Below are 15,130 nucleotides of genomic sequence, written 5' to 3' on the forward strand. Positions count from 1 at the left end.
AATTTCGATGCTGACAGAATCTTGCTTGCCAAGGATTCAAGTGTGCTCTAATGAGCCGTTTGTATGCGGTTTCACCACATGAGCACCTGGCAATCACCAGAGCTATACTGCACTAGTTATTTCTTTAATAGTCAAACTTTCAATAGTCCCGATCAGTCCATGAGCTTCTGAACCAGTTTCGTGGGACCAAATGAATGAACGTGTGTTTGATTGTGGCCGAGTGGTGACGCTGTCGTCGGACCGGCCATGATGACTTGCTTTACAACAGGTGTGAGCAGTACCAGTGCTTCGATAGCTTCATCGTCCCGCCGTACCCCGGCAACCCTTGGATCACGGACGACGCCACGCTATGGGCCCTCGAGAGCAGCACGTAAGTCGACTCGACGACGTGGGCTGGACATTTTTGTTTTACCCGAAAGTATCAGTTACATTCACTTTACGTTATGGGTTCACCGCCATGCAAGGGTTCCACGGGCTGGACATTTTTGTTTTACCGAAAGTATCAGTTACATTCACTTTACGTTATGGGTTCACCGCCATGCAAGGGTTCCACGGGCTGGACATTTTTGTTTTACCGAAAGTATCAGTTACATTCACTTTACGTTATGGGTTCACCTGCATGCAAGGGTCCCACGAAGAAACGATCGCGATCAGTTCAAGAAATTAAAGATGTCTGCAAGGGGATGGAGCAACAATACAGTAGTTCCTAGTCAGACAGTTGTGTCAAGCTTTTCTTCTAGATCAGTGTGTTTGACAAGTTTCTTGGCTTTCGCCTTGCTATTTAATGACCCCCTGCTGAGAATGAGAATGGGGCACAAATTTGGAGGTTAACAAGGAAGGTTTTGGAGAAGTTATAGACCACGGAACGAGCGATAGAGCGAGAAATGATAGGCGCAGCCTTAAAGAACAGGAAGACAGCGGTGTGAATTACAAATCGGGACTAGAGGCGCTGCTTAATGGCAAGGAAGGACAGGTGAGGACAAAAAAGAAAAAAAAAAGGAAAGGCAGACAAGGTGGATCGCGAATTCACAGCTATCTTAAGCAGCGCGTCTAGCCATGATGTTTCTTCATCAACTAGACCATGTCACAGCATTACTGGATTACGCGGCATATGGGGTGCCCGCATGTTCAGGAATTTTAAGACATTGACCTTTCGGCAATCTGTTGAATTTCACCGCAATAATGACATTTTCAAAAAATATTTTTCAAAAGATTGGTCGAGTTTCAACAAGTTTCAAATTGCAACGTCGAGAAGGTACTTCCTTCTAATAACACACGCATTTGCGGCACTTAGTCGGCATTTAGTGCTGCGTTATAGCGGTGTTTTAGCGAAGACTAAAACGCTGCTATCACGCAGAACAAAGTGCCGACTAGGTGTGATAAAAGCGTATGGTAATAAAAGGAACCACCCTCTTAACGCTGCTAAAAAAAAGCCTGTTGAATCTAGGTATATCTTCTGAAATATAATTTAGTGCCTCGCTTTGAGTTGTGTTACGCTGGTGTGTTGCGGCGAAACTCAACAGCTTTCTGAAGGGGCAATGTCCAAATTTCATGGACATGGATACTGTAGTACACACTAAGAGAAAAAAGAAACTGTAGCTGGGCAGACCATGTAATGCCTAGGGCACGTAATTGATGGCCTGTTAGAGTTACAGATTGGGCGCGGAGAGAAGAAAATCGCAGTCTAGGACGGCAGCTAATTTAGGCTATGTGATGAAAATGAAGAAATTCGCAGCCATAATAAGACTCTTCAGTCGTGTGTTATTCCGTTTTAACGATGGACCTCACTGCACATCTGCAATATTGATTTTTTTTGTCCGCGCACTTGCAGGGCAGAGGTGCCCACGGAACGGCGCCTGCAGCGGTGGAACCTGTCTCTGGAGGAGCTCCTGGCGGACCCGATGGGTGCTCACGAGTTCGAACAGTATCTGCGGACCGAGTACAGCCACGAGAACATACTCTTCTGGAAGGCCGTCCAGGACCTGCGACACGGATCGCAGCAGGACATGCCACGCAAGGTGGCCGCCATCTACGAGTGAGTGTCTGATGCCACACTTTACGGGACGCTTGAGTTGGGGCCCGTAAATGGTGGGGTGGCTACATTCCTTTAAGAACGAAGCATCGTGTTGAGTTCTGAGTGTGCTGTCTCTGTTGGCGCTTCATCTTTTGAAAGCTATGGACCAACTAGCCCCACAACGTGTTCTACTGTTAAAGCACTGTTTATGGGTAATCGATGTAGACTAAGCTATGCTTTGCCATGAATACTTTGTTTAGCGCAAAAAGACAGACACAAGAAAGACGACAGGACAAGAACAAAGCGCCTTGTCCTGTCGTCTTTCTTGTGTCTGTCTTTTTGCGCTAAACAAAGTATTCATGGATTCGCACCAACTAGCCCGCCAACGCATTGTGCTGAACTATGCTTTGCCACACCGTACGAGCGGAGGTTAGGGACTGTGACATTTAGCTACCCGCTTTCTTTGATCCTCTTCGTCACCGGTGGTGCAGTTGTTCTTTTTTTCACAAGTTTCACGATGTCTGGCGCGCTCTTGGCCACTGTGTCTTTGAACATTGCTCCCATTTCAAGTGTTGGACACGGAGGCTTGGCAATAACAAGTTTTTTCTGTTGTGTGTTCTTGAGCCTACCCGTTGTGTCTTCGCTGCTTTGCCACCGCACGGTGTGAATCACACTTGTATATAGCGGTCAGTATCCCTGTCCAGTCACCAGCTTTCACGAAACTAGTTACAGGCCACCGTCGCAATAAGACAACGCATGGTCATGCGGCATGCTCGGCCTACGCGGTATACAAACAAACAAACAAACAAACAAACAAACAAACAAACAAACAAACAAACAAACAAACAAACAAACAAACAAACAAACAAACAAACTTAGCAGCTACCGTTAGCGTGGTTAGCATCCAGCTGCTCGAGTACTTCAGACAAATGTAATTCATACGGCGCTTTACTTGCAGGGATGAAGGATAAAAGAAATTTTAGATTTCAACGTTATCCACGTTTCAATGCTGTCAAGTGTCAAAACAAGTAACTATAACCATGAATTGAGGGCCGAATTTCAAAAGTCCAGCACGTTGACCACCTTTTTTTGTCGCCTGTCCCCGCTATTAACGCTCTCTCCTCATCGCAGAGAGTTCCTGTGTCGGGGCTCCCCGTGCGAGGTGAACCTGGACAGCGAGACACTGGAGCGCACGCAGCAGGAGGTGCACGAGCGGCCCACCCGGTTCAGCCTGGACGCCGCGCAGCACCACGTGTTCGCCCTGATGAAGAAGGACACGTACACGCGTTTCACGCGCTCCGAGCACTTCCGCCGACTGATGGCCAAAGCGCAAGCGCTGCAGCAGGCACAGGGACAGAGAAAGAGGTGCGCTTCCGCAGCGGCCCGCAACAATCCGCTGGCTTTTGCGTTCCTAATTCGAGCCACGGTTTGTCGGGCTTTGCCAAAGAAAGTTTCCATGAGCTTTTAGTTCCATAACAAATAAACAAGAAGCGTGAGAGAAATACGGCCCACTTGTTACACGTTACGAAGCATAACCTAATTTTTGGTTTTCAAGGGAAGCTGCGCGTGGTTCTTGCATTCTGTGTCACATGATTTGTGTTCTGCATGGAAAGGTTGCATCGTTTTGTTGGGGATAACAAATTGAGAACGAGATAAATTCAATCTGGTACCGTTTCCGCAACACTTGATGCACATTTAGACGGGTTACAAAACATTTACTGGTGCTTAGGAAATAAGTGTTTTTGCAGGTGCGACAAAGTTATGTTGACACTAGAAGCAAGCACTGGATCAATCTAGCATAGTAGATGACCGTATAAAAAGCTCGCAAGGTTTATTTTATGCTAAGAGGTAGCTTAGCTGCACGATAAATTGCGACTTAATGGGGCGCACGTTTGTACCTTGATTACAAGCACGCTCAGAAAAAGGATAGCGTATAGCTCAAGCAGCCCCTTCTGTCTCGGTTGTCGTGCCCTGACGAGGGTTACCTCCTGCTTTGAGTTCTCTCACTATTTAAGTCTTGGTTTTCACTTAAAATGATAGTTTGACAACCTTGGAGCAATGATCCACCACTTGGTCCTGACTTTTATTATGCCATAAATATTGATTTATGTCTTGAGTTCTGGTTTTGAGTTACAGTTTATTCCTCATAGCATGCTGAAATAAAAGTTGAAAAGACGGTAGGAAAAACGCTGCATCAAGCCAGCTTGACTGTCCCCGATCTCCCCCAAAATTGACCGTTTCGCCCGAAGGCCGAGAGAGACATGATCAGGGAAAAAAACTTTATTTTGATGGGGTCGGGAGAGGAGTGTATCCCCGTGGTGGGTGGAGCCCTCAGTCCCCGACGGAAGCAGCATTGACAGCGATAGAAAGAGTTAGCATTGTGCCTGAACTTATCTGACGGTGTTGTAACTATGTGCTGGGGCTACATGCTGGCCTGAAGCAGTGCGCAAGGCAACTCCTGCTGTCCAGAAGGAACAACGCCCTCGAAGCTACCAGGCGTCTCAGTATGGATGGATGGAATGGATGTTATGAGCGTCCCCTTTGGAACGGGGCGGTGGGTTGCGCCACCAAGCTCTTGATATTATACTGCCTAATGTCCTACCTAGGTTAAACAATGAAAAAAGAAAAAAAGAGCACTATGAACTACCAAGCCCAAATTTTCTGATCCCCTGTTGCGAACTGTGCTTTTGTACGTCTCCGTCTTTTGTCGTTTCCCTACTTTTCTTCCACCAATCCTCCAATCACCTCTTACTAATGCCTCTTGCGGACATGTTTGCTTTACCACTGCTCCCGCTGAACCCAAGGGCCTCAAGGAGGCCAGTGGTGCCTTAATCGACCATTGAGTGGACAGTACAGAGTACATTAGCGTCACGGGCGCCGCCAGTGGTGTCGCAGGCGTGTCACCTTGAAGCTGCACGCGATTAGACCAAACATTCTTGGATCAGACTGACGGGAAACCGCCAGCATTACTCAGCGTCCTGTGATATCTTAGACCTGCAAATAGCACTCGCACCGGTACCATTGAAATTACATCACTTTTAGATTGTGATCCCTAATGTTGTTTTGCAACTTCAATGTTTGAGGTAAGCGGCATAAGCTGTGAACGGAATGTTTTAATATTATGTGACTGTTTGTTTGCACGATGAAATCGCCATTTTAATGAAGAAATCATACAAGACCATAAAAATTGGTCAGAGCAATTATGGCCTTTCAATTATATAACGGTGATCTAGCGTACCGAGACATCCAGACGGATCGCCGCACTTACGCCGACAACGGCAGCGAAATTTTGCCTGGGGTGTCTATATAATTGCTATTTTAGTAAAAAGAAGCAGCACAAATGGCAAGCGTTTCCCGTCAAACATCAAACTTATCAGAATAAGAAACAAACATATTGAGTACACTGGAAATCACCATTATATTAGGTTATGGACACATGTATCATAGCAATAGTGAGGTGAACAGTGGATTGTTAATTCATTTTTGTTCATTCCTAATTGGAATGGGGCAAAGCGCCTATCGTAACACATGTAGCGTAGAAGAAACTTCAAATATCACCCGTCTCGCCCATCGTACGAAGATCAAAGGATTGCCTTTCAAAAGCTTTAGAACCTTTAGAGGACAGGTCTTTCACAAAATATTCTATGACTGTGGCCTCGTGCATCCGCGATGTGCAAAGCCACAAAACTGCTGCTTCGTTTCTTGAGATGCGCAAGCCTGTATGACGACTTCTGGCTAACTGAACGATGAACTTGTGCTTTGTCATTGTCCTCCTTCTCATCTTTCAGTCCCATTTTTTCTTCCCGCAGTGAAAAGCAGCCAACCCGACTCGACCTGGCTAACCTCCTTGCCTTTCCTCTCGTCATTACTCTCTCTCTTTCTCTCTCAAGTGAACAATTTATTGGCATCAAAAGTGTAGGAGTGCAGGCCAGTTGGTGTAGCGTCGTCAAGGTTAAAATAACGCAAACGACAGGACAGAGGGCAAGCCGAAACAACGGCAGCGTTAGCTTGTAACTGAACATGCACTGGAAAGCCCTCGCCTTGTCTTGATGTATACGACTGGACGCGCGCATGCGTGACTGTTTGACAAAGCGGGAGTTTCCCAGCGCATGTTTCGTTGCACATTAGCCCTCGTGTTGTTTTGTCTTGCTTGCTTTGTCTTGTGTATCGCGTTGTTTTGTTATTTACAATGTATTGACGTTCATCGTGCGCGCGTGAGACACACGTGGTACCTGGTTCGCGAACGCAAAACACTTCCGGTGCGCAGATTCTTCCACTTCGGCTCGAGCACCAAGAAGAAGACGTCCGTGTGCGGCCCGTTGGTCGGCACGCTACCGACAAACTTCGGTGGCGTCGCCGGCGTCACCGGCAACTCCCTGGTCAACGTGGGCGCCTCCACGAGCGCCGCGGGGGTCGCTGGCGTCTCGGGCGGCGCGGCGGGCGCCATGATGGTCTCCGGCATCGCGGCTACGGCGACCTCGCCGACGGCGACGAGGCCCTCGGGGCGTCCCCTGTCCGGGAGCACGGTGGACCTGCGCAACACCTCCGAGCGGCGCGACGACGTGTCCGGCGCCGTGGGGGGCGCTGCGGGCGGCTTCAGTGGTCGCCACTCGCACTCCACCAGCGACCTGCACAAGCTGGAGGCCCCCTCGTCTTGCTCGCCGCACGGACACGTCGTGGCCAGGTGAAAGGGCGGCCGCCTCTGCGACAGAGACACACACACGTCCTGGCCGGGTACGCGTGGCTGCTCGGAGCTTGACCTGGCGACGATGGCGGCCATGCGTATGCGTAGAGGCGCGAACACACACAGCGCCAGAACGCGGGTTGCTCGGTACACGCCAGGAACGGGTGGCAGGATCTTGCTCGGGAGACTGGCGATGGGGATAACACGGGGAAGGCGGGAGGTGGAAATTCAAGACGATGAGCAAAACGAGAACAAGGTGAATGCAGGAGCCAGCGTTTCGACAAGTGGACTTGTCTTCTTCAAAGCGAGGAGCCAACGTTTCGACAAGTGGACTTGCCTTCTTCAAGGAGAGATATGCGCCTTGAAGGCGACGAGTCCACTTGTCGAAATGTTGGCTCCTGCTTTCACCTTGTTCTCGTTTTGCTCATCGTCTAGCAATAGGGATATGGCTTAAACGTGGACAAGCTTGTGAGAAATCATAGCCTATGCCTGGCAGCACGAGGTATAACGCGAAGGAAAGAAGAGAGACGAAAAAAAATTGCGTGGACTTAAGCGATGTATTCCCAAGCAAAATTTTTCTTACAAGAGCTCACATATACGACTAGCAGCAACAGGGCATAAAATGTAAGATGATTGACAAAGGTAGATTGACAACCCCAAGCTAAGCAAAACAGCGACAGAGCATGGTAAAGGAGACAAGATTAAAAACCATCAGCAGTAACAAAACTAACAAAAAATAACAAATGAAAGAAATAATAATAAAATACCTTGTTTATTCATTCTAGGGCACAAGCGCCGCTAGGGTAATCAAATTCCTTGGCCGTAAGGGTCACAGAATTTTATGGTAATCTGTTGATATGAAACGCTTCAATTAACATTTTTTGTTATTTTCTTAAGGTGACGTGAGAGGATGAGTCTGTCATGGGGGATGGGACTGCGACCATATGCGCGACAGTGGTTGTGAGTACAGCGCATGTCCGGTCCATTTCCTTCATCTGTCCTCTTTTTTACGTCGCACTGCCCAGGCATAACTATGACTAGCAATGAGCCTTTCACTGTGTCTAAAGCTTCCAAAGAAGAGCGGTAATCTTCAACGTGCATGCCTTCGCGGTGGCTTAAGCCTCGCATGAGTACGGAGTAGCATGGACTACATCGAAACTGAAGTAGACCAACAGTAGTATCGAATAAGATTAGCGTAGACTCGCGACTGTACAGCAGCTTGGGTCATGCATTCGGCGTCCTGGGGCCCTCTGATAGGCAACAAAGGTAGCGGAATATTATAGCGCCTTCTTTAAAAATAAACACTGCGCATGCGATCATTCAACATGCTACGAAAAGTAGAATCACTTACCCCGTACACAAAGATTTGAAGGCGGAGTTCTTTTACAACGTGGATTTTTTTTCTACCCCACGGTTTGCCACACGGAATATTATGGTCAGCGTGCGTTCACTTTCTGATACAATGCAAAGCAGTGTCGTGTGCAGTGGCGTAGCACTACAGAAACATGTATAGACGCTGATGGGCCCGCTGTTCTCTTTTTGCTGAGTGCGAGGTCGTATGTTGGATGCTCTCTCACTGCAGCCGCATTTAGATGGGTATGAAAGGACGAAGGGCCACTGTACTGAAAATTCGCTACTTGTTGTGTAACATCAGGTAGTCTAAAGTGAGAAAGGCGACAACTGTTGGCCTCCCTTGTGTGCTGGAGGAAATATGATTGAAACGGTGGCCCAGTGGTGAAGCATCCGCCTCGTTACTAGGTACTGGGTTGGAGTCCCGGTGGCGCCAGAAACCCACCGGATTTCCTAATGGGGCGAGATCTCCCCGGCTTAGTACTCGGCTACTTGTGGGGTTTCTGTCTCGATACGGGGCGTTATAGAGGTTTCGAGCACGTACGGCAGGCATTGCCGAGTCATGACTGAAAGATGACGGCAATCTTCGCACAGAAAAACACAAAGGCGTTGCATTCCACCCGTGCTAACAGAATCTTGGAAGTTAACAAAGAAGCTTGAGAAGTAGTTGAGAGCTAGCGTTGAGGAGGGTTAAGAACAGAATAGTTAGAATAGCTAAGAACGTGCGATAGAAAGAAAAATTATAGTTGTGACGTTAACAGATAGGAAGACAGCGGTGTGGATTAGAGAGCAAACGGGGTAGCCGATATTCTGGTTGACATTAGGGGCACGAAATAGAGTTGGCATAACAATAGAGTGGGTAAAACAGACATAACCGGTGGTCTATTAGAGTTACAGGTGCCAAGAGAGGGGAGATGCAGTCGAGGACGGCAGAGATCTAGGTGATGTGATGAAATTAGGAAATTTGCAGGCATAAGATGCAGGTCAGCTAGCTCAAAACTGGGGTAATTGGAAGTCGCTGGGAAGGGGGCCGTCGTCCTGCAGTAAACACAAATAAGCTGACGATGATGAGACAACCAGAGGTCTCCAGAAGCATCAGGGCATTTCATAGTACTATGACCAAGTGGCAATAAAGAATCTATTACGAGACGAGTATTTCCGCGCAAGAATTCGTTGTCTGCAAATAATGGCGCGTGTTACTGTAGCATGGCATGACAGCAGGAACAGTATCGTGCCTACAGTGCGAAGATTGGCTTTTCAACATCGGGACTTTATGTTTGACGTTTGTGTACGGTCGTTAAGTGACAATTTCATCTGGAAGCTATGCTGATTATATGTTACGCAAGAACCCTAATAGTAATTTTATGAAATTACGTATCTATACTGACTAAACCATGGCGGCAGGATAGCTTTCTCGCTAAGAAATTTCCCATTGCTCCTAAACCTTTCGTTCTTTAGGTGGTGGTCTGGCAAGGCCTGAGTTAAGGCAGTTTATTTTCCCAGTCTACAGCAGTATGAGAGAATAGATTTGTCCACAGCACTTTAACCAGCCTGAACGCCAAGTTGTCTCTTTAGCACTATGCTTTAATAACAATATCTGTATTAACAAGATATCATTAGCCATGACGGGCGCTTTCCCACTAAAATTTTCCGCATGTAGTGTCATCAAAGATTCCTTGGTAGAATTTGGAAACTTTACAGTGATCTTTAAAGAGGATTTGAGGTTTAATAAAATCATAGAGAATTTGAAATGAGTCACCGTGAGCCTCCTTCTCGTTTATTGCAAGTGACAATTTATTGCATGCCAAATGTATAGCAGAGGACGCGTTCGTGTAAGCCTTTTGATGCACGGTTTGGCTATGGTGAGGAATACTTCTCAACCTTTAGCAAAGTACTTGCTACCTTCACACTTTAAACGCATACAATCAATGCCTTCAGTTTACAGCCATGGATGCCATGTGGGTTCCTTTACGAATTGGGTTGTTCTTAACAAGTTCTTACGTTGTTCTTCAGAAACCGATCAGATTGTTCAAACTGCCAGCATGTTGGTGAATCGTTATGATGGCGCATTGAATTGGTATCGGCAAACGTTTTGTTCTTACACTCTACGATCGGGTAGTAGTACGAGAACATCTCATTAGAAAATATCGCGTCGTTTTGCTGCGTGTTCATAATGTGATTTAGCATTCTTGGAATACTTCACCTACTTTCTGGTAGCTGTGTCTCTAGCCACATTCCCACCAAATTGAGTCACTGGGTAGTCCATGTTTCTCGCCTACTTTCTGGTAGCTGCGTCTCTAACCACATTCCCACCAAATTGAGTCACTGGGTAGTCCATGTCTCGCCTACTTCTTGGTAGCTGTGCCTGTAGCAATATTCTCGCCAAATTGAGTCACTGGGTAGTCCATGTTTTTCACCTACTTTCTGGTAGCTGTGTCTCTAACCACATTCCCACCAAATTGAGTCACTGGGTAGTCTATGTTTCGCGTACTTCTTGGTAGCTGTGCCTGTAACGACATTCTCACCAAATTGAGTTATTGGGTAGTCCATGTTTCACCTACTTTCTGGTAGCTGTGTCTCTAACCACATTCCCACCAAATTTAGTCACTGGGTAGTCCATGTTTCGCCTACTTATTGGTAGCTGTGCCTGTAGCGATATTCTCACCAAATTGAGTCACTGGGTAGCCGATGTTTTTCACCTACTTTCTGGTAGCTGTGTTTCTAACCACATTCCCACCAAATTTAGTCACTGGGTAGTCCATGTTCCGCCTACTTCTTGGTAGCTGTGCCTGTAGCGATATTCTCACCAAATTTAGTCACTGGGTAGTCCATGTTTCACCTACTTTCTGGTAGCTGTGTCTCTAACCATATTCCCACCAAATTTTGTCACTAGGTAGTCCATGTTTCGCCTACTTCTTGGTAGCTAGGCCTGTAGCGATATTCTCACCAAATTGAGTCACTGGGTAGTCCATGTTTCACCTACTTTCTGGTAGCTGTGTCTCTAACCACATTCCCACCAAATTTAGTCACTGGGTAGTCCATGTTTCGCCTACTTCTTGGTAGCTGTGCCTGTAGCGATATTCTCACCAAATTGAGTCACTGGGTAGTCCATGTTTCTCACCTATTTTCTGTTAGCTGTGTCTCTAACCACATTCCCACCAAACTGAGTCACTGGATAGTCCATGTTTCGCCTACTTCTTGGTAGCTGTGCCTGTAGCGATATTCTCACCAAATTGAGTCACTGGGTAGTCCATGTTTCTCACCTATTTTCTGGTAGCTGTGTCTCTAACCACATTTCCACCAAATTGAGTGACTGGGTAGTGCATGTTTCACCTACTTTCTGGTAGCTGTGTCTCTAACCATATTCCCACCAAATTTAGTCACTGGGTAGTCCATGTTTCGCCTACTTCTTGGTAGCAGTGCCTGTAGCGATATTCTCACCAAATTGAGTCACTGCGTAGTCTATGTTTCTCACCTATTTTCTGGTAGCTGTGTCTCTAACCACATTCCCACCAAATTGAGTCACTGGGTAGTCCATGTTTCGCCTACTTCTTGGTAGCAGTGCCTGTAGCGATATTCTCACCAAATTGAGTCACTGGGTAGTCCATGTTTCACCTACTTTCTGGTAGCTGTGTCTCTAACCACATTCCCACCAAATTTAGTCACTGGGTAGTTCATGTTCCACCTATTTTCCGGTAGCTGTGTCTCTAACTACATTCCCACCAAATTGAGTCACTGGGTAGTCCATGTTACATGGATTCGTGTTCATGCCATAAGGACACGCCATATATTCATGCCATAATGACACATTCATGTAGTCTTGTTTCCCCCTAGTGATAAGGGAATGGAATCGCCTCGATCCTTCGGTCATTTTTGCAGACACATTACCTCAGTTCACATCACGGTTAGAATCCATATCAAGCAATAAGTAACGCAGTCTTATTCACATATTATACTTTCACATAACCGCTTCATTGGGGGTGCTCAATCCAGTGTGTGCCGGGATCCATACCAAATGCCTTCGGTTATCGAAGTCGGCCTCTCCCTGGTGTATGGGATGTCGTTGGAGCTTGTAATAAGCCTCTAGCGTGATGCGCCCATTTGCAAAATTGCGAATTGCCGTTTGCGAATCGCAGATCACGTATGTCGATTTGGTTTGTGCGAGGGCCAGTGCTACGGCCGCTTCCTCTGCCGCTTCGGCATGTGCCATGTTCAAGGTGACGCTCGTGAGGTGGTTGCTTCGGTGGCTAGTAAATGCCGCCACGAAACTCTTCCTGTGTCGATAACGGGCTGCGTCGGTGAAGACCGTCTCCTTGTTGTTGGAGTAACTTTGGTTCATGTGTTGTGCCCTGGCTTTACGTCTCCCCGTTTGGTGTTGGGGGTGCATGTTGCGAGGCAATGGGGGTACGGTATGGTTCTTAGAATTTCTACTTTAATGCCGTGTTGCGTGTGGTATGTGATGGCGAGCTTTTGGAGCACGTGTCTGCCCGGGCGGGTCTTGGATAGGCGCTCGATTTGGGACACTTGTTGCGCCTCCACGAGCTCCTCGAGCGTATTGTGCAAGCCCAGTTCTAAGAGCTTGGTGGTGCTGACTCCGGGCTCAAGTCCCAACGCACATTTGTACCCCTTGCGTATGAGGGCGTTGAGCTTGTTTCTTTCCGGTACCGTCCAGTTGTGAAACGCTGCCGTGTACTTTATTTGACAAATGACGAAGGCTTGTATGACTCGTATGACGCTGCCTTCGCGCATGCCCGCGTGTTTGCAGGTGGTGCGTCGAATGAGCTGCATCGTGCTGGTGGCCTTTGCCGTTATCTTGCGAAGTGCTTCGTCACTGCCGCCCTTGCGTTCGATCATCATTCCTAATACGCGGATCTTATTTGCCATCGGGATGGGTAGGCTGTTTGATGCCGTTAATTGGATCTCTTCCTTTTCCTGGGGGTTGTAGCCTTTAGGTGGGCGCCCCTTTCTGACCGGTCTATATAGCAGAAGTTCGGATTTTTCCGCCGAGCAGACGAGTCCCGTGCCCACGAGGTAGTTTTCCACGCATTGGATAGCCTGCTGTAAACGTTGCTCGATCGCTCCGTCACTGCCCGTTGTCGTCCAGATCGTAATATGATCTGCGTATAGCGTGTGATGCAGTCCTTCGATTTGAAGCAGTCGGTCGGGTAACCCCAGCAGGAGAAGATTAAAGAGCAAAAAAAAGAAAGAAAAACAAAAATATTTGAATAACTAGGCTAGTATGACTATCGAGCGGGGTGGGTAGCACGCGCACGTCTTTCTTCTTGTCCTTGCCTGCCTCTTCATCTGCACCGTGCCCACTGCTGCCGGCCATATTGGCACACGTACCATGCGCGGACTCTGCGGTGGTGGCGCTAGATGGCGCAGCGTGACCAGTGGTAAGCGCGAGAGATCAGCCGGGCTGCATACACGCGCCTCATACATGCCGCGTTTCGGTGTTGGTAATGCGGCGCGTCGCTACATTGTTTCAATGCTTATATAAATCGCATTAACATCGGCATTCATGGTCAGATGGGTTTTACTGGAATTTTTTCCTTCGAGGTTCTCGCTGGGTTCCAAAAAAAAAAAGAAACCGTGAGATTTTCACAAGTCAACGGCTTCACAGGAATCCTTGAAGCGATAAACTGTGGCCCAACATGGGGAGCTTAGACTAATCTAATCATTAGCGAACTAGCCCGACAGTCAACTCCTTACCAGAGCGAACGTTTCGACAAGAACGCTTGTGTTCGTCGAAGCAGCACTGACAAAGACAAGTCGCATTGCCGAAACGTTGGCTCCCAAGAGATCTATTGTTTCAGCACTGTTTTTCGCCACGCAAAGATCTAGCAAAGACAACCGTCTGATTCGAGACCTTAGCACTGCGTTCGTCACGGCGAGCTCAACGAACGTGTCGCTTCTCGCGTCCTTCGAGATGCCGTGACGCCGCGTCCGAGCACCAAATGACCGCCTCGTTGTCCTTCCGCGCAGGTTTTCGTGGGGCTCTCGAGAACCGATGGACGAGGACGCAGATTCGAGCACACTCAAGGTTCCGCGCTGGAGTCATCGTGCGAGCGATCCAGAGGCCCTGTTGCCGCAGCTCGGCTTACACATGGACAACTGGGATCGTTCGTCGCTCCGAAAGGACGACATCCAGGAAGCGACGACTCCGTCGTCGGCTGAGCCGTCGCCGACGACGACTCAGCCGTGAAAGAACGAACTCCAGCGAGGCCAGAGAAAGACAAGAAAAAAAAAAGAAAGCACGACAAAGCAGCCAGAACTGTCTCTCGGAGACAGTGTTGCTGTCCATACGACGGGAGCCGAAAACGTCCTCGGGCATCGAGACCGCTGTCTCCATTCTTCGCTGCCACCGCTGTGTGCCGTATCGTGTTCGTTTGGAACAGTGACGTCTCTCGATACCGTTGTTCGACGATGCTGGCACTGCGCTGACGGTGTTGGTGTTGACTTCACGATGTTGAGGAGCGTGTGTGGCGAAGTGTCCCCGCGTCTCCTTACTGTGACAAACCGTTATAGTGTCCTTGACTCTTTCTTTTTTTTTCATTCCTGTTTGTTGCTTTATAGGGTGCTTCAATGTGGCTCTTCCTTTTTTGCGCTGCCGCGTGATTGGGAGCGGTAGATTTGTTCGCCTAACAAAAAAAAAAGGAGATAGCAAGCGGCGAAAAAAAGTGCTTGAGTGATAAATTATGTCAGGTACACTACGTGCATATATAGAGAGTTCCCTGATAGGTGAATATTTTTGGCTGGTCATGGTTAGCTTACCGAGAATATGTTGAAACGTACCCGCAAAGGTTGAAAGGGACAAAAAACCTAAAATAATTGTCACGATAACGCTATCGTTATGTCAGCACGTTAAGCGGACGAAAGATGCAGCTGTGAAATGTTTTGCTAGACAAATAAGTCCACGGCTGGGAACTTGAGATGGTTAACTTTGTTGATCACAAAAGCGTTGTGACCACATGGAAGTTGTTGAAAAAGAAAAGCTGATAGACGCCAAGTGCTAAAATATTGATGGAATTGAGGAAGGATGGTTCGTGGCGCCTTGATTTTGTGAATTGGAGCTAAGGGAA

At 47.8% G+C, this 15,130-nt stretch overlaps 1 protein-coding gene across 2 annotated transcripts in view; it reads left to right on the forward strand.

The window, feature by feature from the left end:
- The window catches only part of LOC142589752 (regulator of G-protein signaling 7-like), a 40,434-nt gene extending 25,673 nt beyond the window's left edge, over window positions 1-14,761 (forward strand). Inside the window, exons 11-15 of one of the 2 annotated variants that reach the window (XM_075701331.1) lie at window positions 269-370; window positions 1,832-2,035; window positions 3,146-3,379; window positions 6,282-6,698; window positions 14,034-14,761. In XM_075701331.1, the coding sequence (XP_075557446.1) occupies window positions 269-370; window positions 1,832-2,035; window positions 3,146-3,379; window positions 6,282-6,698; window positions 14,034-14,253 (1,177 nt within the window). In that variant the 3' untranslated portion in view covers window positions 14,254-14,761. Of the gene's footprint in view, window positions 1-268; window positions 371-1,831; window positions 2,036-3,145; window positions 3,380-6,281; window positions 6,749-14,033 lie in introns of both variants that reach the window. The other variant, XM_075701332.1, reaches the window with a different exon arrangement.
- Window positions 14,762-15,130: the final 369 nt, after the last annotated feature.

The sequence above is a fragment of the Dermacentor variabilis genome, chromosome 8, assembly GCF_050947875.1.
Source record: "Dermacentor variabilis isolate Ectoservices chromosome 8, ASM5094787v1, whole genome shotgun sequence".
In the NCBI taxonomy this organism is placed as follows: Eukaryota; Metazoa; Arthropoda; class Arachnida; order Ixodida; family Ixodidae; genus Dermacentor; species Dermacentor variabilis.